Below are 21165 nucleotides of genomic sequence, written 5' to 3'. Positions count from 1 at the left end.
GCCCCCGTCCCGGGTAGCTCATGTTGGGTGGCCTCATATATGGGTCCCCTGATTCTAAGATGAGCTACTCTGAGGAGCCACCCTTCCCAATCTCATTCCATCCACACCCACAGTAGTTGTCAGACATCATAGGATCACAGAGTAGGATCGAGAGCCACCTCCAGCGAATCCAACATTTCGAGCATCCCGACACCCTGTGGTGGGGTTTGGTGACTTCTGCATCATCCCCCTCCTATGTTTTGGGAATTTAACGACAACCCTTGAACAAAACAGATCCGACCCTTGCTTTTGCTCATTCAATGCCTTACAGAACCTGGACCAGCCTCTACTCCCTTTACTCCCTGAATCACATCTTTCTCCCTCAAGGGAGATTACCCCTGATTACATTTATTCACACACAGGGACAGACAGCCACCAACCTTGAATGGCCAATCTACCATCATACCCCCTTTTGTGTAGTAAAACTCCGGTCTTTCGGGAAGGGTGTCAGGCAGAACCACCCCTGCCTCACTCAAACACAAATCTGTCCCTCTGAGTCTCAGGCTGGTACAGCCCTGGGTCCTGGCTGAGGGAAGGATGTGCTCCCCAACCTCGAGTGAGGGGGAAATCGAACATGGAGTTCAGACTCAATCTCGTGTGTCCTAAAGAGGCAGTCTGGGAGATTGAGATGGGACACGAAAATATCATTTCCAGGAAAATCGTGTCATGGGGCTGGTGGAAGAGTATTTGACGGGGACCATGCAACAACACAGAGCGACTAACCACACTTGCCATAGAACCTGACGGGCCAATTTCCACTCAAGGGTATACAGACGACCCGGCTGGAGGAGGGTGGTCAGCTGGCTAGGACAGGGAGGATGTGAATGCTTCCAGATTGGAGCTCTGGAAGGGGGTCATGAGTTCCTGCTGATGGGAAGGGTGAGTGGCACAGATGAATGGGAACCGCCAGACCCCAAAGGAGGAGGGGGGTTTGGAGAGAACTAGAAGAGGGCCTTCGGGGGAAAGGGAGGACGTGCCAATGTGGCCAGGCAGAGCACACACAGGACCCAGACCGCTGGCTTCACTGCAGGGATGGTAGCAGAGGCTGGCCCAGAGTCCCCACCACAGGATGCCAGAGATACCGTTCTGGAAAAGGCTCTGACGTGGAACAGCGCCCCGCCCCAGGCCCCTACAACGACCCCGACCCCGACCCCTCCAGAGAGAAGGCAGAACACAGAATATGAGAGGTACTTTAATTGGAAACTGCTGTGAAACTGGGGCCGGGGCGGGGGCAAAACAAGGGGGAGAGGAAGCCCTAGCTGAGGCAGAACAGGAGGGAACGAGCTTGGCCACAGCTCCAGGGCCCCAAAGGTACCAGCTGCTCCTCTTGCAGGAAGACGCTGGGCTCAACCTGTGAAACAGCAGAGTCAGGGAAGAGCCTCAAGCCAGGCCAGCCCCCAGCCCTGCTCAACAGCCAGGACTGTGGGAAGGGGTACGGTGTGTGTAACAGTCACTTCAAAGGGTCTGCAACTTGTCAGCCAGGTAGTGCATGGCGGCTGCAACACGGACAGGCATTAGCAGGCGCTCCAGACACAGGGATATAGAAGCCTGTCCCCCATCCACATGAGGAACTGCCTAGCCCTGAAACCTGAAACCCCTCCAGACCCGATGCAAAGAGCTCTGGACCTGATCACTCCCCACCACCCAAACTGAATGTGGAACCGGTTCCTAAAGGGAAACAAAATGTGCCAGCAGCTCTCATGCTGTGGGCCGTGCCACAACCACTCAGAACTTGTCACACACACAAACAAACAATCCAGCAAGAACCTTAGAAGCCACACCAAGCAGCAGTTCAAGGGAAAACTCAACGAGGCATCTCTAAAAGTCCTATCAGAAGGACATTCCCTAGGACTGGTCTGGTTGTCAAAGTGTGCATGCAGTCCAGACAGTACTTTGTTATTTGTACACATGCCCAGTTGTACATGCACAGCCGGCTCCAGGGCCAGGCCTGAGAGGTTCTCCTCCCCACAGGGATGTTGGTCCCTGCCAGGCCGACTGAACGTGCAGCCCACCCCCACACCAGGTGCCCACCTGGGATCTGCACTATGACACCGCTCTCCGGCCCTGGTTCCTCATACCAAGTTGCTCCTTAAGTTCGTCTACTTCTCTCTCTAGCTCGAGACACTAGGCCAGCAGGCAGAGGAGGAAGAGAAATGATTACTATACTCTGGCCTCCTCTCTCCTCCACCTTCTCCTCTCCCCTGGGCCCTCCACCCAAAAGCCGGGTGGCCTGACTGGCAAGGGCTCCTCAGTGGAAAGGAGGTGGGCTCCCTCCGTGGGGTACGTGATGGGGGCAGGGGAGGGGGGCGCCCACACATGTCAGCTGAACTTGGACCCAGATCCCAACCTCGGTTTGGGCCTGCATTTCCAGGATGCAGAGGAAGCATTACCCAAGGACAGCAGGGCGTTCCCAGTGGCTGCTGCTGCGTTTCCGGTCTTGGGGGATGGTCAAGTGGCTCCCGGTCACCTGAGAGGGAAAGGACACACAATCCAGCTTCCCAGGCTCCCAGTGAGGTGGAAAGGGCCAAGCGGGCTCTAAAGTGAGGTGAGGCAACACCACCCTCTGCTGGCAACCAGCCGCCCCTGCTCTGCCCAGCAGCTGGAACCTTGTCTGTGGGCCTGCTTCCCCTGTTCCCCGGGGGCAGCGATTTCGCCATTGTGGTCTGCAAACAATGTGGCTCTGGATTCGACCCTCCCAGAGCTGCAGCCACAGCCAGCACGTGGGAGAGCAATGTGGCCGAACAGGACTTAACAGAAAAGGCTGTTCCCCTGCAAGTCTACACCCGGAGCAGCTGTTTGGGGCACTGCCACCGATCACCCCGGCCGCACAAACCCCACACAGAGGATGATGTGGCTCAAGGCCAGCCCTGCCAGCACCCCGTCTCCTGTGGGAGAAGCTGCCTGGGAGCAAGGCTGTGCCCCCAGCAGAGACAGAGGCAGAGGTTCCTGTCCTCAACCCCTCTTCCCTCCGCTCACATCAAACCCACGACACTCACCTGAGGGGGCAGGCCCCCTGGGCATGACTTGTCCCTGGTTCAGGGCCAAGGGCTCTGAGTTTCCTGGATCTTGGGGGCCTCTGGTGTTGACGTCGCCACTGCTGGCTTTTCTACGATGCATGTGCAGACAAGATGTCCCTGGCCTGTGAGTTAGCAGCTGAAACAAAAATTTCTCACCGATTTGGACTAAGGAAGTGTGTGTGTGGGTGTGTGTGTGTGTGAGAGAGAGAGAGAGAGAGAGACAGAGACAGAGACAGAGAGAGACAGAGAGACAGAGAGAGAGACAGAGACAGAGAGAGACAGAGAGAGCGAGAAAGAGAGAGATAGAAAGAAAGAGAGAGAGAGAGAGAGAGAGACGGAGAGAGAGAGAGAGAGTTGTGTGATTCAGGCCAGGGTGAGGCAGGGAATTGGGAAGGGAATTGAAAGGCTGATCTCATTAGCACTTTCTCCCTCTGTCAGCCCCAGGCCAGCAGGCAGAGCTGATCTAGGGACAACAGTGGGACACTGAGAAAGCCCAGGCCCCGTGCAAGGAAGGTCTGGGGAACAGCTAGGAAGTAGGATTCGGGAAGCTGGTGAGTCTAAATACTGAGGCTTTCCGGGGAAGCTTTTAAGGGATCCCCCGACCCAATTCAGCTACCAGCCCTCCCTTCCATCCCAGCCCAAGTCTCTCAGAGGAGGCTGGAAAGAGGCCAAGGGTGGAGAACCGGGCCCAGGACACCCGACGTGCTACCTTAATGTTTGTCCCTAGGAAAAGGAGCCCGATCTGGCATCGTAATGACCCAGTGACCGAGGGGCACCCAATGCTGACCCCTGAGGGGTGGACAGAGGCAGCATGGGTGAAGATGTGTGCCCTGGGTGCTGTGGGGGGGGAAGAGTGGGGAGAGAGGAGGAGCATGGCCTACTCACTTGGCCCTTTGGGGCTGGGTCTCTATTTGGGTCCTTATCTTCTCCCGCCACCGCCTCAGACTCCCTTGCCCACCTGACCACGGATTTCTTCCCAGCGCCGGTGTGCTTGGACTGTTTGGTTCCCGAAAGGACTAAGGTGTAACTCTTGGGTCTCCCAGGCTGCGGAATACCAGAGATTGGGGGCAAGGTGGCAGGTTCCACGGGAGTTGCCGAGATTCGCTGCCCCCGGGAGTGGAAGGTTCCCCCCAGGGCAAGTCTGGATGCTGCCCCGACGCATTTCTTCTCCTGGGCTCCGTTCTTCTTAGGAGTGACCCGCGGCAGGCCATCTGCAGCAGCAGCAGAAACAGAAGCACCAGCAGCAGCAGCAGCAGCAGCTCCCGGGTAGCTGGGCTTGCTGCCCCCCTTCCCCCACAGCACGCTCTGCATTTTCTTAGGGGAAGAGATGCCCTGCTCTCCCACGCCCTGCCTTTCCACAACCGAAGAGAGTCCTCGCGGAGCCGAGGACAGGGAAGAGCCTGTCACGTGAAGGAAATTCTCCCTGGCTTGGAACTTCGAGTGTCTGGGAGTGTCCCCAGGATCCTCGGGTCTGCTGGGCTTGGCCTGGCCTCCTCCTCTGGGGTAAGTGCTCACCGTCATCAGCTGTGTCTCACTGAATTCATCTGAGGACTCGGAGTCGGACAGCAGCCAGGCCAGGCCTTCCGCGGAGCGCTGCTGGCGATCCGCAGCCACGTTCAACTTACGGTTAGTGCCTCTCTTAGGGTTCCCCAAGGCCCGGCCCGCTTCAGGCCTCCCGAGGTGGAGAGGGCCGGCTGGAGCCGTCGGCCCCTCCCCACAGCTCTGGCCGCGCGCTCCTCGACCGCCGGGACCCGCCTCAAGGTGCAGTGTCCACACGGTGGACACTTCGAAGGCGGTGGAGCTCTCCGGGGACGGGTATCTGCGGACGCCCAGCGTGTCCTGGTCGGTCAGCTGCTGCAGGTTGGCCTCCTCAGACTCCTCGATCAGGTCCAGGAGGTCCCTCTTGTGGTCACCTGGGGAGCCAGGTCGGCCTTTGCGGCCCCACAGCACCGGCCCTCGCGCTTCCAGCATCTCCCGCTCCGACTGGAAGCCCTCGGGGTCCGGGAAGCCGCCTGCGCCCTCGCCGCTCCGCGGTTCCCCAGGCTCGGGGCCTGGGTCGGGTCCCCGTGGGACTGCAGGGCCGGCTGGGCGGACGCCGGCCCGCTCCCTGCCCTTTGGGCCGAAACACATTCCCCACACAGACACCTCATCCGGGGAGCTCATGTCGCGACCCGGGCGGCCCCGGAACCGGGGCGACGGTCGATGGCCCGAGTCGCGGTCACGGTCTCGGCAGGCTAGGCAGGCGGCGCTTAGAGGGCAGCGTCATCCACCTCACGCGCCACACGAGCTCGCCTCAAAAGAAAGGACGCGCCACTTTCAGCGCGCCTCCCACGCCCGTGCCGCGGCCTCCTCATTGGTCCGACCCCGCCAACCAGCGGGCGCCTTGTTCGCCCGCCCCCTCGAGGCGTAACCAATGGGGTCGAGGGCCTCTGGTTTGCTCGCAAGCCCGTGGGCGGTCCGGGCAGTTGGCTGGTGAAGGGGATGGTGGGAGTGCTTCCCTCTGTCAAGTTCTGGACCCGCCTCCTCCTGTCCGGCCTCCCCTTTCCGGTTAGAGTCACAGCTATGAGCCTCCATTTCCCATCTATACAGGGATTCGAGGGCGTCGGGGAGTGAGGGCGCCGGGCTCCAGGGGTGGTGAGGATGAAACGTCAAGATGGAGGCGCTGGATGCCTAGCACGCGCCGAAAGCATTTGCCAGCCTCCCTTCCACCGCAAGCCTTACGACCCAACAGGAGAATGGGCACAGGAGTCCCGCAGTCAGTGATCAGGGGTCGGCCAGAGAGCAAAGGGATCGTATTTTCGTTCTGTAAGGTCTCTGTCTCAACTGCTCCATCAAATGTGGCTCAGCAAACGTTATCGGCAGCTGGGTTTGGCGGATAGACTGGGGTTGGCAGACAGATTGGGGTTGACCTCGCTCCATCAGCCCTTCCCCCTCTCTGAGGCAAATTCAAAGAAGAGGAAATCGCAGTGGCCAGTTACACCCCGAAAGATGCTCCCCACCGCTGATCCTGGAGATGTGAACTAAAACCACGAATCGGGTTTCACACACTAGGTTGACAACCTTCAAAGATCTTAACCATTCCGAGGGTGGGAGAGTTTAGGAGCAAACCTCTGTGACTGTAGTGCAAGAGACCCATTTGGGAGGTAATTTGGCAGAATCCATCGAAAGGAACTTAGCGCCGGCACGGCCTCTGTGCCTGGCACTCTTCTAAGCGCTGGGCATAAATAATAATGCATCCGCGTGACACGCCTATTACTATAGTACCAACTATTACTGGCCTCTTCCCGGTGAGGAAACAGGCACTGAGAGGTTCGGCCACTGGCCCAAGGTCATTCGGCTCGTGGGGATCAGCGGCAGGATCGAAACCAATCAATCTGACTCCAGAGTCCTTGCTTTTAGCCCAAGATCTTTAAAAGGAAGAAAAAAAGAATCTATTTCCTCTATGCTCCTGCAAGCGCTCTGCCTGGTACTTCTTCCTGAGACACGCTGGTACCTGTAGTGTACAAGAACACATGCACAAGGGTGTTGGTGATGGTTAAAACTGGGAACACTCCAAATTCCCGTCAGTAAGGAAATGGATGAATGCAACGTGGCTTAGCATCCAGTAGCATAAAGCGTGGCAGTCTAACGGAACGCATCAGGCCATTCTCACAGCTTTCGAAAGCATCCGCCTGACTTCGAACTGCAAGTTGCAGAACGATGGCTTTGGATTCACATTTGTGAGTTAAATCACTTGCGTGCGTGGGCACACACACACACCAGTCAATCCTATGTAATATATGAGGATTCATTTAAGTATATGTACAAATATGTTTTAAAGTTTTGAAGGATGCGCAACCAAGGCCTACCAGTTGTGATGGCGGTGGGTGTGGATAGCCAGGTGTCTCTCAATTTTTCTTGGAACTGTCAGTTCTCAGCTTCCCTGAGCTGAGCAGTACTGACGTCTGGGGAGTGGTGCCTCCCTTGGTTTCTATACGGCCCATGGGTGTTAGAATTTCCCTTGTCTGCCACCCCACTCCTACTCTGACACCGCTCCATTCCTCCCATACCTTCCTTCTGCTCCTTCCCGTTCATACTCCTCTGTCTTCAGTCACCTCTCTCTCCTGCATCCTGCTCTGGCTGACCTCCTGGAGAGTCCTGGGGTGTCTGAACCCCTCTTGCCTGTGGAACTCAAAGGCCCAGTTTTCTGGGTCTGCACCTGAGAAGCTGGCCATGCTGGAGAAGTTTCAGAGCAGGGGAGACTGGGTGCACTGTAAATCTGCAATCCTCCTCCTCGAGCCTGCCCCCGATGGTGCCTGCCCGTTTGTGGATACCGTCCTCTTCCACTTCTCCCAGTAACTTTTTAAGTCATGGTGTGCTATTTCAAATATGTTAAAATGGATAAGGAAGGATATAGCAAAATCTCCTGCATCCACCAGCACCCTAGGAAACATTACCAGTGGATTCAGTGGAAGCCTCCGTCTTCCCTCTCACCATTTCCATTCCCTTCCTCCCTCCCCCAGAGAGAGACTCCCAGAACTTCTTCTCACCTTCTCCACTCTCTTCGTCCCTGTGGCTCTCCTACCTCCTCTTCCCCTGCATCCCATACGTCTCCAATGATGTCACTAATCTCTGCTTTAGCCCCCTATGCTCACCAGGATCCAATACTGGTTTTGACTTACTCTCTTGGCCTGGGGTGGGAGCCAGTGTCAGAGGTTCCTCTTGGCTTTCCCCACCGGGATAGCTCTTACCCCACAGAGCAGTGACCCAATGTGGAAGTCATTGCTCCAACTGCCAAGTGCATCACTTATCATTATCAGCTTGGGGACTGGAGAAATGACCGCTATTTTGGTCCAGGGACCCCTTCAGCGCACTGTGAACCGGTCTCCATTCCCAACTCCTTTTAATGTCAGGGCCTCATAAGCCCCATTCTAATGAGGCCCCATCACGACACTTTGGGCCTCCTGGATCAATGTCAGCTCAGATCCTGTGTCCAGTAGTAGTAGAAGTGTCTGGGTCTTTTTCTAGCCTCAGGGTACAGTCACCTGAGAAATGGCAGTCATTCTCTTTAGGGACGGACATAACCCACTGCCTTGTTTCTGGATCCTTCCTCCTCAGGACTCATCCACCTCTTCAGTGGGGCCAGTCTCTGAATTGGCTCAGGACCAGGAACTGAGCAGGAGACTGTGGCTTTTTAGCGGGATGATGGCCCTCCTTCTCTTGCATTCTTGCCTTTTGCTGGCTGTAGTTGCCCCTAGGGAGCCATGCTGTCTGCGCCATCTTCTCAGCTTTCTGCCGGTCAAGCAGGCACTCTTGACTGCCCCTCTGACCTTGCTGGTCGTTACTGGAAATGTGGTCTGCTGGCATCTCTTGGTTAAGAGCTGCCCTCTGCCCTCTATTATGTCAGAATTCGTTGGCTCCCATGGGTGGTAATGAGCCCAGGTCGGGACCACTTTCCTTCCATCATTGGCATTGGCCTGCAGAGGGGAGCAACCACCAAACTTCTAGTGATGCTGGCGCCCCTCTCACCAGAACACTCCTGATGGCTTTGGTGTCCTCTCAGCCCTACAGTGGGACATGTGTCCTACAGTGGGATGTGTCCTCTCAGCCGTACAGTGGGACATAACCATGAGGCCATGTGACTGGCCTCACCTTTTCTGTCCGTTCTAGCATGTCTGCATCACTCAACATTTTTGTTCCTTCCTCTGCCATCTGCCAATCCAAGGCAGGCATTTCCACTTCTCTCCTTATGGGCCATCACTTTCTCAAAGTTTCAAAGGGCCAGTCTGGCAGTGAATTTCCTCCATCTCCTGGAGTCCGTGCCCGTGTGTTAAATCCCATGGCATGAGAAAGCGCCTCTGCTCAGTAAAACTTGCGTATCCACTCTTATATTCCTGTCCACTTGATCCAGCACCCTCAAAATCCAATCCCAGGGATACTGCCCTGCTCCTGCCAGTACAGGCTTGTTATTTCTTGGTGTATAATTTCTTTTTCCCCTTATCAGGCTCGGCATATCCCAGTGAGTTTATGGAGAAGAGATGAGGGTTCCCCTGGGAGAGGCGTCTGTCACTTTGTGGGGGAGCAGACTCTGTAGCATCTACCAGCACAGGGCATGTATTAGCTCTTGCTGGGGAAGGAAGGGCCACCCTGCAAGCTTTGAGGCCTCAGGACGTTTGGATCTGATAAGCCAACGTTTGGAGACATCCATGCCAATATACCCGGCCTACATTTCAGAGTCTGAAGTTTTTCCTAAAAGGGCCCTGACCTTCCCATAACTGGCCTGTGTTTGTCAAGGATGTATACATCTCTGGAGTGCTGCACTTATTGTTATCACATAATCTGTGAACTACTCAGCTGTCTCTGCAGGAGGCAAGGGCATTTTGTAAGCCACCAAGAAAACCCCATCAATCTTACACTTGGCCCTTAACTGTTTGGTAATGTCCCTTAGTTTCTCATTATGTCTTTGCAGGGCGCCAGTATAACAGTGATGAACAGCCGCCTCTGCCCTCCCTATAGACATAGTGCCCTCCCTACCATTCAAAGGCCTGAATCATCTCACAGGCCACAAGTAAGACCCTCCACTGGGATATTTTTCAAGGTACGTATGGATAAAACCTTAAGGAATCAGGAGGTAACCTTGTGCTAGAGATTATCCATGCCCCACATAACACTCAAAATGGTACGCTTTTTGTCATTTGGGCAGTGAGTGAGCTGGTCCATAAACCCCATCTTATAGCTAACTTCTCAGACCACTCCTGGTACCACTTTTGTTAGTTTGGGCTCTCCAAAAATACGGACACCAAGGCATGATTGGACATGAACGAACATGATGGGAGAATGGCATGTGAAGGATAAAGGAGAAGGAGCAGGAATGAGTCTTCTTCTCCAGGGTGCGATGCGGGTCTGACGTCTGTAAGAGAGACGTGGGGGAAAGGAGGGTCAGATAAGAAGAATCTCTGATGCAGTTTCGTTCTAACAGTAAACTTTCGTTCAGTTTAGTTTGGTTTGTTCAGGCTCATGTGGAGTCCCCAACCTACAGCTGCCATTTAGAGGAGTCCCTGTCCTGAAGCAGTATGCCCCTGCCATGCTCAGTCACTGGCTGGGAGCTACCCAGAGGATGTGGGATCTTGGCACAAACAATGGTGGTGCCAGAGAAGTGGCAGCTGGCACTTGCCAATCTACTATGTTCCCTGCAGTGGATCGGAGGGGCATGTTTCTATGGCCACCACAAGGAAGCAGAAGTCAAAGATGACTAACATTTCCGTTTTGAGTGACTTTGTGGTGGGGAGCATAAGGACACAGGAAGTAAAGAAAGATTGGGAGGGAAATGATGGGATTTTGGATACATTAAGGTTGTGTTTCTTATAGGACATGCAGGTGGAATTAGCCAGAATGCACTTAGAAATTTGGTTCTGGAACACCAGTGAGGGGTCAAAGCTAGAGAGAGATACAGATTTGGGAGTCATTCATTCCCTCAGTAACCTTTTATAGCAGTGTTTTTTCAAACGTCACCATAACCTTAGAAGTTCCTTGCATGGAAGCTCCAATTCCTTTCCCTTCACCCTCCTCAGAAGTAACCTCTATCCTTTGTCTTCATCATTCCCTTCCTTTTCTTTAGTTATTTTCTACATAGGTTCATATTCCTAGCAACGTTGGTTTTGCTGCATCCTTTGGTCTTTATGTAAATGGAATCATTTGTGATGTTTCTGACTTCTCCCGTGTGATACTGTGTAACTGAGATTCATCCCTGTTGTCGCATGTGGCAGGCAATTGTTCATTTTCATTGCTGTACACTGTTCCACCAAATGAATATACAGTAGACTCTCATTATCATGATAGTTATTTGCAGTCTATAAAGTTGCCATGAACACTGAATTAGGCAATCCTGAAACATTGCTCCTAAGGGAAATATAATTTCAAGTTCCTACCATCCGCCGGTCACAACATTTTCATCGACTGATCGCTGCGTAATCATGTTTCATGTGTGTTTCTGTCTAAAGGCACTCTATTTAATACAAATATTATTGATTCATTAACATTGACCTCACAGCCAACAGCATTATAAATCATGCCTGAACAAGGTTTATGTAACACACATATTTTCTTGAGTGCACGTCATAGTCATTTTGCACTCAAGAACACTAGACAATACTTCAGCACTAAGCTTGGAGGTCATCTTTAAGTATGAAATCACCAACAAAGAAGCACAAAAATGCAAACTATGTGGCACCAAATAAATCATGAAAAGGACACTTGCTTGCAGTCTGAGACTGAAACCAGAAGGCAGAGCGTCACCTTGTTTGACCTCAGTTGGGAGCATATTCCACCAACTCAAATTTCTCACAGCTCTCTCGAATGAGGAGGAAAGCACTCTGGTACTGATTTGTGGTTAAAAATGAATTTTAGCAAATAGGGGAATTTGCAAGTATGGAATCTACAAATAACAAGAATCCACTGTATCTCAACCTATGTATCCATTCTACTGTCAATGGGTAATTTGGGTTGTTTCCATTTGGGCAGATATTATTCATAGTGCTACTATAAACATTCTGGCGCATGTTTCCTGGTGCCCACGTACAAGAGCCTTCCAGGGCAGAGCTTTCCAACTTTTGGGCCTGGGACTTTGAGGCCTTCATCTCCAGAGACAGCCAGACAGCAGCCCCTGGACCGCTTGGTTCTGGCCCTGAACAACTTTGTCATCTGACTCCTGTATGCCATACAATCATCATTTTCTGTGTGAGCCATAGAATAAAATGGCTGGGAAGCTGTGTTCCAGTGCTCATACTTAGGACTGAACTTGTCATCTCATAGGGAAAGAAGATTTCCAACATTACTAGATCATGCCAGATTTTTTACAATGCGGTCATGCTAATTTCTACTCCTATCAACAGTGTTTAAGTGTTCCATATCCTCATCAACATTTGATATTAACAAAGTACAAAATTGTTGTCAATCTTGTGATAGTGAAATGGTGTCTCATTGTAGATTTAATTTGCAATTTCTTGATTAGTAATAATATTAGTAATCATATTGAGCAGCTTTTCATATGCTTGGCCTTGGGGATTTTCTTGTCTATGAGGTGTTCATTTAGTGTCTTTTGCCCATTTTCCCCTTGGGTTGTTTGCATATTTATTTGTGGAAGTTCTTTATGTATTCTATAATTTAATTCTCTGAAGATTTCATGTTACGTAAATATCTTCTAGTTTTTAGCTTGCCTTCACTCTTTTTATCGTACCTTTTAATGAACAAAAGCACTCCTTTTTAATTTTTCACAGCACTTTATTATGAAAAGTTCCATACAAGAAGATCACGGGACTTCCCTGGTGGCACAGTGGTTAAGAATCTGCCTGCCAATGTAGAGGACACGGGTTCAATCCCTGGTCCCAGAAGATCCCATATGCCACGGAGCAACTAAGCCTGTGCGGCACAGCTACTGGAGCCTGTGCTCTAGAGCCTGCGTGCCACAGCTGCTGACGCCTGCGTGCCTAGAGCCCATGCTCCACAACAAGAGAAGCCACTGCAATGAGAAGCCCGCGCACCACAACGAAGAGTAGCCCCTGCTAACCGCAACTAGAGAAAGCCCGCTTGCAGCAACAGAGGCCCATTGCACCCCCCAAAAATAAATAAAAAACATTTTAAAAGAAAGAAGAAGATCACAAGATGATCCGGGGAAGTTGAGGGGGTACTTGCTGATCATGGACCATCTTCGCTCTCACCTGATGACCTTGCTTCCCATTTCATTGAGAGTATACAGGCAATCAGAAACAAACTTCCCTCATTCATAAATATTTTTCTCTATTTTGGATCATTCCTATCAGCATACAAGTATGTTGTCGTTTCTCCCAATTAAAGAAAACCTTCTTTTGATTCCAATTTCCCTTCAAGCTACACCATTTTTCTCTGCTCACCTTCACATAAAAACTCCTTAAGAGTCGGTGTATACTTGCTGTCTCAAATTCCTCTCTTGTCATTCACTCTTTCTCTCCTTTCCACTTAACAATTCTCTATTGAGGGCTTACACGGTACTGTTCTAACACATGGTGCTGTTCTAACACATGGTGCTACATCACTGAGAAAAACAGATGACGTTCCTTCCCTCAAGAGCTTACATTTCTGTCATAGGCCTATTGGCAATATTTTCTCAGTCTTCAACTATGTCCATTCCTTTGTTGTTGGAAATCACTTTCCTGGACCCAGTTTCAATCTTTATTGGTTGCCTAGAGTGTTGCTCCTAGAACACTCCTTTACCAAACCCCTAAGTGGGATCTTCTGCTTCCTAGAACTAATGTCTTCATTGTTCTTGGTTTACCACAGTGTTTTGATGGGACTCATTCTCCAGGTACCATGGGTGATAATTTCTTTTAAGACTCTGCATGAACAAATATTACCTTTAATATTACCTTTAATTTCATGCTTATTTGATAGCTGATACATAATTTCAGGCTGAAAAGTTTTCTGACTTTCAATGTCACTTTTGAGAATGCTGGTACTATTTTGCATGCCATTATGATTCCCAAGCCTTTATGTATGACACATTTAATTTTTTTACTTACATATATTTTGATTTATTACATCGTAAAATTAACTTTTTTGTTTTCAGTACCATGAGTTTTAACACATGGACAGGTTTGTGTAACTATCACCACAATGAGGATACAAAACAGTTCCATCAGCCCCCAAATCTCCCTCATTCTGCTGCTTTGTAGTCAAACCATCTCCCCCATCCCAAACCTCGGATAACTGGTGATCTGTTTCCCATCCCTATAGTTTTACCTTTTCCAAATATTATACAAACACAATCACACAGCATGTAACATTTTGAGACTGGCTTCTTTCATTTAGCATAATGCATTTGCGATTCATCCAAGTTGTTGCCTGTATCAAGAATTCCTTCCTTTGTATTGTTAAAAAATGTTTCATTTATGGATGTATGGTTTTATTCGTTCATCTGTTGAATAACATCTTGATTGCTTTCAGTTTGGGGTGACTATGAATAAGGTTTCTATTAACATTCTATTAACATTCATGTTAACATTCTATTGACATCCATAGTGTGCACTGGGAAGCGAGTTCCTGTGATGGCTGTCTCCAGCCTGTAGTTAGCTTCACTCTCTCCAGAGTGTCTGCAGGGACACATGACCTGGAATGACTGTCTCTACTGGTCAGAGGCAGGTCCAAGGTCTAAGCTAGCTCTGTTTCCTCGAAGTGCACACACACTCATTGGTAATGGCCTCAGCTCAGTGGGGAGCAGTGCCGGAGCAAGAGGGGCTAGAACATAAGCCTGGTACAGGCTGGGTGGGGCACTGGGTACATTCTAGGAATCCAGCCAGAGGCCTGGGCAGCAATCAAGCCCACCTTCTCCAGGGAGGGATTTGAAGGGAAGGATTAAGTCCCACGAACGTTCTTTTCTGACCCTGAGGTCTGTGACTGTCCCATCCCACCTGTGGTCTGTCCACCTGAGCTCATGCCATGGACTCTGGAAGGGAGCCAGGGTGAGACTATGGGGGAAGGGTGGACCCAAGTGCTCCCCATTGTCCAGGTGCAGTCACTCCTTACTTCCCATCCTCACTGCGCCCATCCTGCCCCCGTCCCGGGTAGCTCATGTTGGGTGGCCTCATATATGGGTCCCCTGATTCTAAGATGAGCTACTCTGAGGAGCCACCCTTCCCAATCTCATTCCATCCACACCCACAGTAGTTGTCAGACATCATAGGATCACAGAGTAGGATCGAGAGCCACCTCCAGCGAATCCAACATTTCGAGCATCCCGACACCCTGTGGTGGGGTTTGGTGACTTCTGCATCATCCCCCTCCTATGTTTTGGGAATTTAACGACAACCCTTGAACAAAACAGATCCGACCCTTGCTTTTGCTCATTCAATGCCTTACAGAACCTGGACCAGCCTCTACTCCCTTTACTCCCTGAATCACATCTTTCTCCCTCAAGGGAGATTACCCCTGATTACATTTATTCACACACAGGGACAGACAGCCACCAACCTTGAATGGCCAATCTACCATCATACCCCCTTTTGTGTAGTAAAACTCCGGTCTTTCGGGAAGGGTGTCAGGCAGAACCACCCCTGCCTCACTCAAACACAAATCTGTCCCTCTGAGTCTCAGGCTGGTACAGCCCTGGGTCCTGGCTGAGGGAAGGATGTGCTCCCCAACCTCGAGTGAGGGGGAAATCGAACATGGAGTTCAGACTCAATCTCGTGTGTCCTAAAGAGGCAGTCTGGGAGATTGAGATGGGACACGAAAATATCATTTCCAGGAAAATCTGTGTCATGGGGCTGGTGGAAGAGTATTTGACGGGGACCATGCAACAACACAGAGCGACTAACCACACTTGCCATAGAACCTGACGGGCCAATTTCCACTCAAGGGTATACAGACGACCCGGCTGGAGGAGGGTGGTCAGCTGGCTAGGACAGGGAGGATGTGAATGCTTCCAGATTGGAGCTCTGGAAGGGGGTCATGAGTTCCTGCTGATGGGAAGGGTGAGTGGCACAGATGAATGGGAACCGCCAGACCCCAAAGGAGGAGGGGGGTTTGGAGAGAACTAGAAGAGGGCCTTCGGGGGAAAGGGAGGACGTGCCAATGTGGCCAGGCAGAGCACACACAGGACCCAGACCGCTGGCTTCACTGCAGGGATGGTAGCAGAGGCTGGCGCAGAGGCTGGCCCAGAGTCCCCACCACAGGATGCCAGAGATACCGTTCTGGAAAAGGCTCTGACGTGGAACAGCGCCCCGCCCCAGGCCCCTACAACGACCCCGACCCCGACCCCTCCAGAGAGAAGGCAGAACACAGAATATGAGAGGTACTTTAATTGGAAACTGCTGTGAAACTGGGGCCGGGGCGGGGGCAAAACAAGGGGGAGAGGAAGCCCTAGCTGAGGCAGAACAGGAGGGAACGAGCTTGGCCACAGCTCCAGGGCCCCAAAGGTACCAGCTGCTCCTCTTGCAGGAAGACGCTGGGCTCAACCTGTGAAACAGCAGAGTCAGGGAAGAGCCTCAAGCCAGGCCAGCCCCCAGCCCTGCTCAACAGCCAGGACTGTGGGAAGGGGTACGGTGTGTGTAACAGTCACTTCAAAGGGTCTGCAACTTGTCAGCCAGGTAGTGCATGGCGGCTGCAACACGGACAGGCATTAGCAGGCGCTCCAGACACAGGGATATAGAAGCCTGTCCCCCATCCACATGAGGAACTGCCTAGCCCTGAAACCTGAAACCCCTCCAGACCCGATGCAAAGAGCTCTGGACCTGATCACTCCCCACCACCCAAACTGAATGTGGAACCGGTTCCTAAAGGGAAACAAAATGTGCCAGCAGCTCTCATGCTGTGGGCCGTGCCACAACCACTCAGAACTTGTCACACACACAAACAAACAATCCAGCAAGAACCTTAGAAGCCACACCAAGCAGCAGTTCAAGGGAAAACTCAACGAGGCATCTCTAAAAGTCCTATCAGAAGGACATTCCCTAGGACTGGTCTGGTTGTCAAAGTGTGCATGCAGTCCAGACAGTACTTTGTTATTTGTACACATGCCCAGTTGTACATGCACAGCCGGCTCCAGGGCCAGGCCTGAGAGGTTCTCCTCCCCACAGGGATGTTGGTCCCTGCCAGGCCGACTGAACGTGCAGCCCACCCCCACACCAGGTGCCCACTTGGGATCTGCACTATGACACCGCTCTCCGGCCCTGGTTCCTCATACCAAGTTGCTCCTTAAGTTCGTCTACTTCTCTCTCTAGCTCGAGACACTAGGCCAGCAGGCAGAGGAGGAAGAGAAATGATTACTATACTCTGGCCTCCTCTCTCCTCCACCTTCTCCTCTCCCCTGGGCCCTCCACCCAAAAGCCGGGTGGCCTGACTGGCAAGGGCTCCTCAGTGGAAAGGAGGTGGGCTCCCTCCGTGGGGTACGTGATGGGGGCAGGGGAGGGGGGCGCCCACACATGTCAGCTGAACTTGGACCCAGATCCCAACCTCGGTTTGGGCCTGCATTTCCAGGATGCAGAGGAAGCATTACCCAAGGACAGCAGGGCGTTCCCAGTGGCTGCTGCTGCGTTTCCGGTCTTGGGGGATGGTCAAGTGGCTCCCGGTCACCTGAGAGGGAAAGGACACACAATCCAGCTTCCCAGGCTCCCAGTGAGGTGGAAAGGGCCAAGCGGGCTCTAAAGTGAGGTGAGGCAGCACCACCCTCTGCTGGCAACCAGCCGCCCCTGCTCTGCCCAGCAGCTGGAACCTTGTCTGTGGGCCTGCTTCCCCTGTTCCCCGGGGGCAGCGATTTCGCCATTGTGGTCCGCAAACAATGTGGCTCTGGATTCGACCCTCCCAGAGCTGCAGCCACAGCCAGCACGTGGGAGAGCAATGTGGCCGAACAGGACTTAACAGAAAAGGCTGTTCCCCTGCAAGTCTACACCCGGAGCAGCTGTTTGGGGCACTGCCACCGATCACCCCGGCCGCACAAACCCCACACAGAGGATGATGTGGCTCAAGGCCAGCCCTGCCAGCACCCCGTCTCCTGTGGGAGAAGCTGCCTGGGAGCAAGGCTGTGCCCCCAGCAGAGACAGAGGCAGAGGTTCCTGTCCTCAACCCCTCTTCCCTCCGCTCACATCAAACCCACGACACTCACCTGAGGGGGCAGGCCCCCTGGGCATGACTTGTCCCTGGTTCAGGGCCAAGGGCTCTGAGTTTCCTGGATCTTGGGGGCCTCTGGTGTTGACGTCGCCACTGCTGGCTTTTCTACGATGCATGCGCAGACAAGATGTCCCTGGCCTGTGAGTTAGCAGCTGAAACAAAAATTTCTCACCGATTTGGACTAAGGAAGTGTGTGTGTGTGTGTGTGTGTGTGTGTGAGAGAGAGAGAGAGAGACAGAGACAGAGACAGAGAGAGACAGAGAGACAGAGAGAGAGACAGAGACAGAGAGAGACAGAGAGAGCGAGAGAGAGAGAGATAGAAAGAAAGAGAGAGAGAGAGAGAGAGAGACGGAGAGAGAGAGAGAGAGTTGTGTGATTCAGGCCAGGGTGAGGCAGGGAATTGGGAAGGGAATTGAAAGGCTGATCTCATTAGCACTTTCTCCCTCTGTCAGCCCCAGGCCAGCAGGCAGAGCTGATCTAGGGACAACAGTGGGACACTGAGAAAGCCCAGGCCCCCTGCAAGGAAGGTCTGGGGAACAGCTAGGAAGTAGGATTCGGGAAGCTGGTGAGTCTAAATACTGAGGCTTTCCGGGGAAGCTTTTAAGGGATCCCCCGACCCAATTCAGCTACCAGCCCTCCCTTCCATCCCAGCCCAAGTCTCTCAGAGGAGGCTGGAAAGAGGCCAAGGGTGGAGAACCGGGCCCAGGACACCCGAAGTGCTACCTTAATGTTTGTCCCTAGGAAAAGGAGCCCGATCTGGCATCGTAATGACCCAGTGACCGAGGGGCACCCAATGCTGACCCCGGAGGGGTGGACAGAGGCAGCATGGGTGAAGACATGTGCCCTGGGTGCTGTGGGGGGGGAAGAGTGGGGAGAGAGGAGGAGCATGGCCTACTCACTTGGCCCTTTGGGGCTGGGTCTCTATTTGGGTCCTTATCTTCTCCCGCCACCGCCTCAGACTCCCTTGCCCACCTGACCACGGATTTCTTCCCAGCGCCGGTGTGCTTGGACTGTTTGGTTCCCGAAAGGACTAAGGTGTAACTCTTGGGTCTCCCAGGCTGCGGAATACCAGAGATTGGGGGCAAGGTGGCAGGTTCCACGGGAGTTGCCGAGATTCGCTGCCCCCGGGAATGGAAGGTTCCCCCCAGGGCAAGTCTGGATGCTGCCCCGACGCATTTCTTCTCCTGGGCTCCGTTCTTCTTAGGAGTGACCCGCGGCAGGCCATCTGCAGCAGCAGCAGCAGAAACAGAAGCAGCAGCAGCAGCAGCAGCAGCTCCCGGGTAGCTGGGCTTGCTGCCCCCCTTCCCCCACAGCACGCTCTGCATTTTCTTAGGGGAAGAGATGCCCTGCTCTCCCACGCCCTGCCTTTCCACAACCGAAGAGAGTCCTCGCGGAGCCGAGGACAGGGAAGAGCCTGTCACGTGAAGGAAATTCTCCCTGGCTTGGAACTTCGAGTGTCTGGGAGTGTCCCCAGGATCCTCGGGTCTGCTGGGCTTGGCCTGGCCTCCTCCTCTGGGGTAAGTGCTCACCGTCATCAGCTGTGTCTCACTGAATTCATCTGAGGACTCGGAGTCGGACAGCAGCCAGGCCAGGCCTTCCGCGGAGCGCTGCTGGCGATCCGCAGCCACGTTCAACTTACGGTTAGTGCCTCTCTTAGGGTTCCCCAAGGCCCGGCCCGCTTCAGGCCTCCCGAGGTGGAGAGGGCCGGCTGGAGCCGTCGGCCCCTCCCCACAGCTCTGGCCGCGCGCTCCTCGACCGCCGGGACCCGCCTCAAGGTGCAGTGTCCACACGGTGGACACTTCGAAGGCGGTGGAGCTCTCCGGGGACGGGTATCTGCGGACGCCCAGCGTGTCCTGGTCGGTCAGCTGCTGCAGGTTGGCCTCCTCAGACTCCTCGATCAGGTCCAGGAGGTCCCTCTTGTGGTCACCTGGGGAGCCAGGTCGGCCTTTGCGGCCCCACAGCACCGGCCCTCGCGCTTCCAGCATCTCCCGCTCCGACTGGAAGCCCTCGGGGTCCGGGAAGCCGCCTGCGCCCTCGCCGCTCCGCGGTTCCCCAGGCTCGGGGCCTGGGTCGGGTCCCCGTGGGACTGCAGGGCCGGCTGGGCGGACGCCGGCCCGCTCCCTGCCCTTTGGGCCGAAACACATTCCCCACACAGACACCTCATCCGGGGAGCTCATGTCGCGACCCGGGCGGCCCCGGAACCGGGGCGACGGTCGATGGCCCGAGTCGCGGTCACGGTCTCGGCAGGCTAGGCAGGCGGCGCTTAGAGGGCAGCGTCATCCACCTCACGCGCCACACGAGCTCGCCTCAAAAGAAAGGACGCGCCACTTTCAGCGCGCCTCCCACGCCCGTGCCGCGGCCTCCTCATTGGTCCGACCCCGCCAACCAGCGGGCGCCTTGTTCGCCCGCCCCCTCGAGGCGTAACCAATGGGGTCGAGGGCCTCTGGTTTGCTCGCAAGCCCGTGGGCGGTCCGGGCAGTTGGCTGGTGAAGGGGATGGTGGGAGTGCTTCCCTCTGTCAAGTTCTGGGCCCGCCTCCTCCTGTCCGGCCTCCCCTTTCCGGTTAGAGTCACAGCTATGAGCCTCCATTTCCCATCTATACAGGGATTCGAGGGCGTCGGGGAGTGAGGGCGCCGGGCTCCAGGGGTGGTGAGGATGAAACGTCAAGATGGAGGCGCTGGATGCCTAGCACGCGCCGAAAGCATTTGCCAGCCTCCCTTCCACCGCAAGCCTTACGACCCAACAGGAGAATGGGCACAGGAGTCCCGCAGTCAGTGATCAGGGGTCGGCCAGAGAGCAAAGGGATCGTATTTTCGTTCTGTAAGGTCTCTGTCTCAACTGCTCCATCAAATGTGGCTCAGCAAACGTTATCGGCAGCTGGGTTTGGCGGATAGACTGGGGTTGGCAGACAGATTGGGGTTGACCTCGCTCCATCAGCCCTTCCCCCTCTCTGAGGCAAATTCAAAGAAGAGGAAATCGCAGTGGCCAGTTACACCCCGAAAGATGCTCCCCACCGCTGATCCTGGAGATGTGAACTAAAACCACGAATCGGGTTTCACACACTAGGTTGACAACCTTCAAAGATCTTAACCATTCCGAGGGTGGGAGAGTTTAGGAGCAAACCTCTGTGACTGTAGTGCAAGAGACCCATTTGGGAGGTAATTTGGCAGAATCCATCGAAAGGAACTTAGCGCCGGCACGGCCTCTGTGCCTGGCACTCTTCTAAGCGCTGGGCATAAATAATAATGCATCCGCGTGACACGCCTATTACTATAGTACCAACTATTACTGGCCTCTTCCCGGTGAGGAAACAGGCACTGAGAGGTTCGGCCACTGGCCCAAGGTCATTCGGCTCGTGGGGATCAGCGGCAGGATCGAAACCAATCAATCTGACTCCAGAGTCCTTGCTTTTAGCCCAAGATCTTTAAAAGGAAGAAAAAAAGAATCTATTTCCTCTATGCTCCTGCAAGTGCTCTGCCTGGTACTTCTTCCTGAGA

The 21165-nt window shown here is 53.6% G+C and overlaps 1 protein-coding gene and 1 pseudogene across 1 annotated transcript; both read right to left on the bottom strand.

The window, feature by feature from the left end:
- Nucleotides 1-851: 851 nt before the first annotated feature.
- Nucleotides 852-5525, bottom strand: LOC149744274 (uncharacterized protein CXorf49 homolog). Its single transcript, XM_089904378.1, has 4 exons — nucleotides 3942-5525; nucleotides 3036-3192; nucleotides 2430-2506; nucleotides 852-2163 (listed from the first exon to the last, which is right to left on the bottom strand). The coding sequence occupies exons 1-4, from the start codon at nucleotides 5217-5219 to the stop codon at nucleotides 2083-2085; spliced, it is 1593 nt and encodes a 530-aa protein (XP_089760504.1). The 5' UTR covers nucleotides 5220-5525; the 3' UTR covers nucleotides 852-2082.
- Nucleotides 5526-18406: 12881 nt separating this feature from the next.
- LOC149744273 (uncharacterized protein CXorf49 homolog pseudogene) lies at nucleotides 18407-21165 on the bottom strand (annotated as a pseudogene).

Source organism: Delphinapterus leucas, chromosome X (genome assembly GCF_059928025.1).
Source record: "Delphinapterus leucas isolate spDelLeu-1000000601 "Yukka" chromosome X, BTC_Dleu_Yukka2, whole genome shotgun sequence".
NCBI classification, from domain to species: domain Eukaryota; kingdom Metazoa; phylum Chordata; class Mammalia; order Artiodactyla; family Monodontidae; genus Delphinapterus; species Delphinapterus leucas.
The sequence above is the reverse complement of the archived record's forward strand: the minus strand, read 5'-3'. Positions and strand labels throughout refer to the sequence as shown.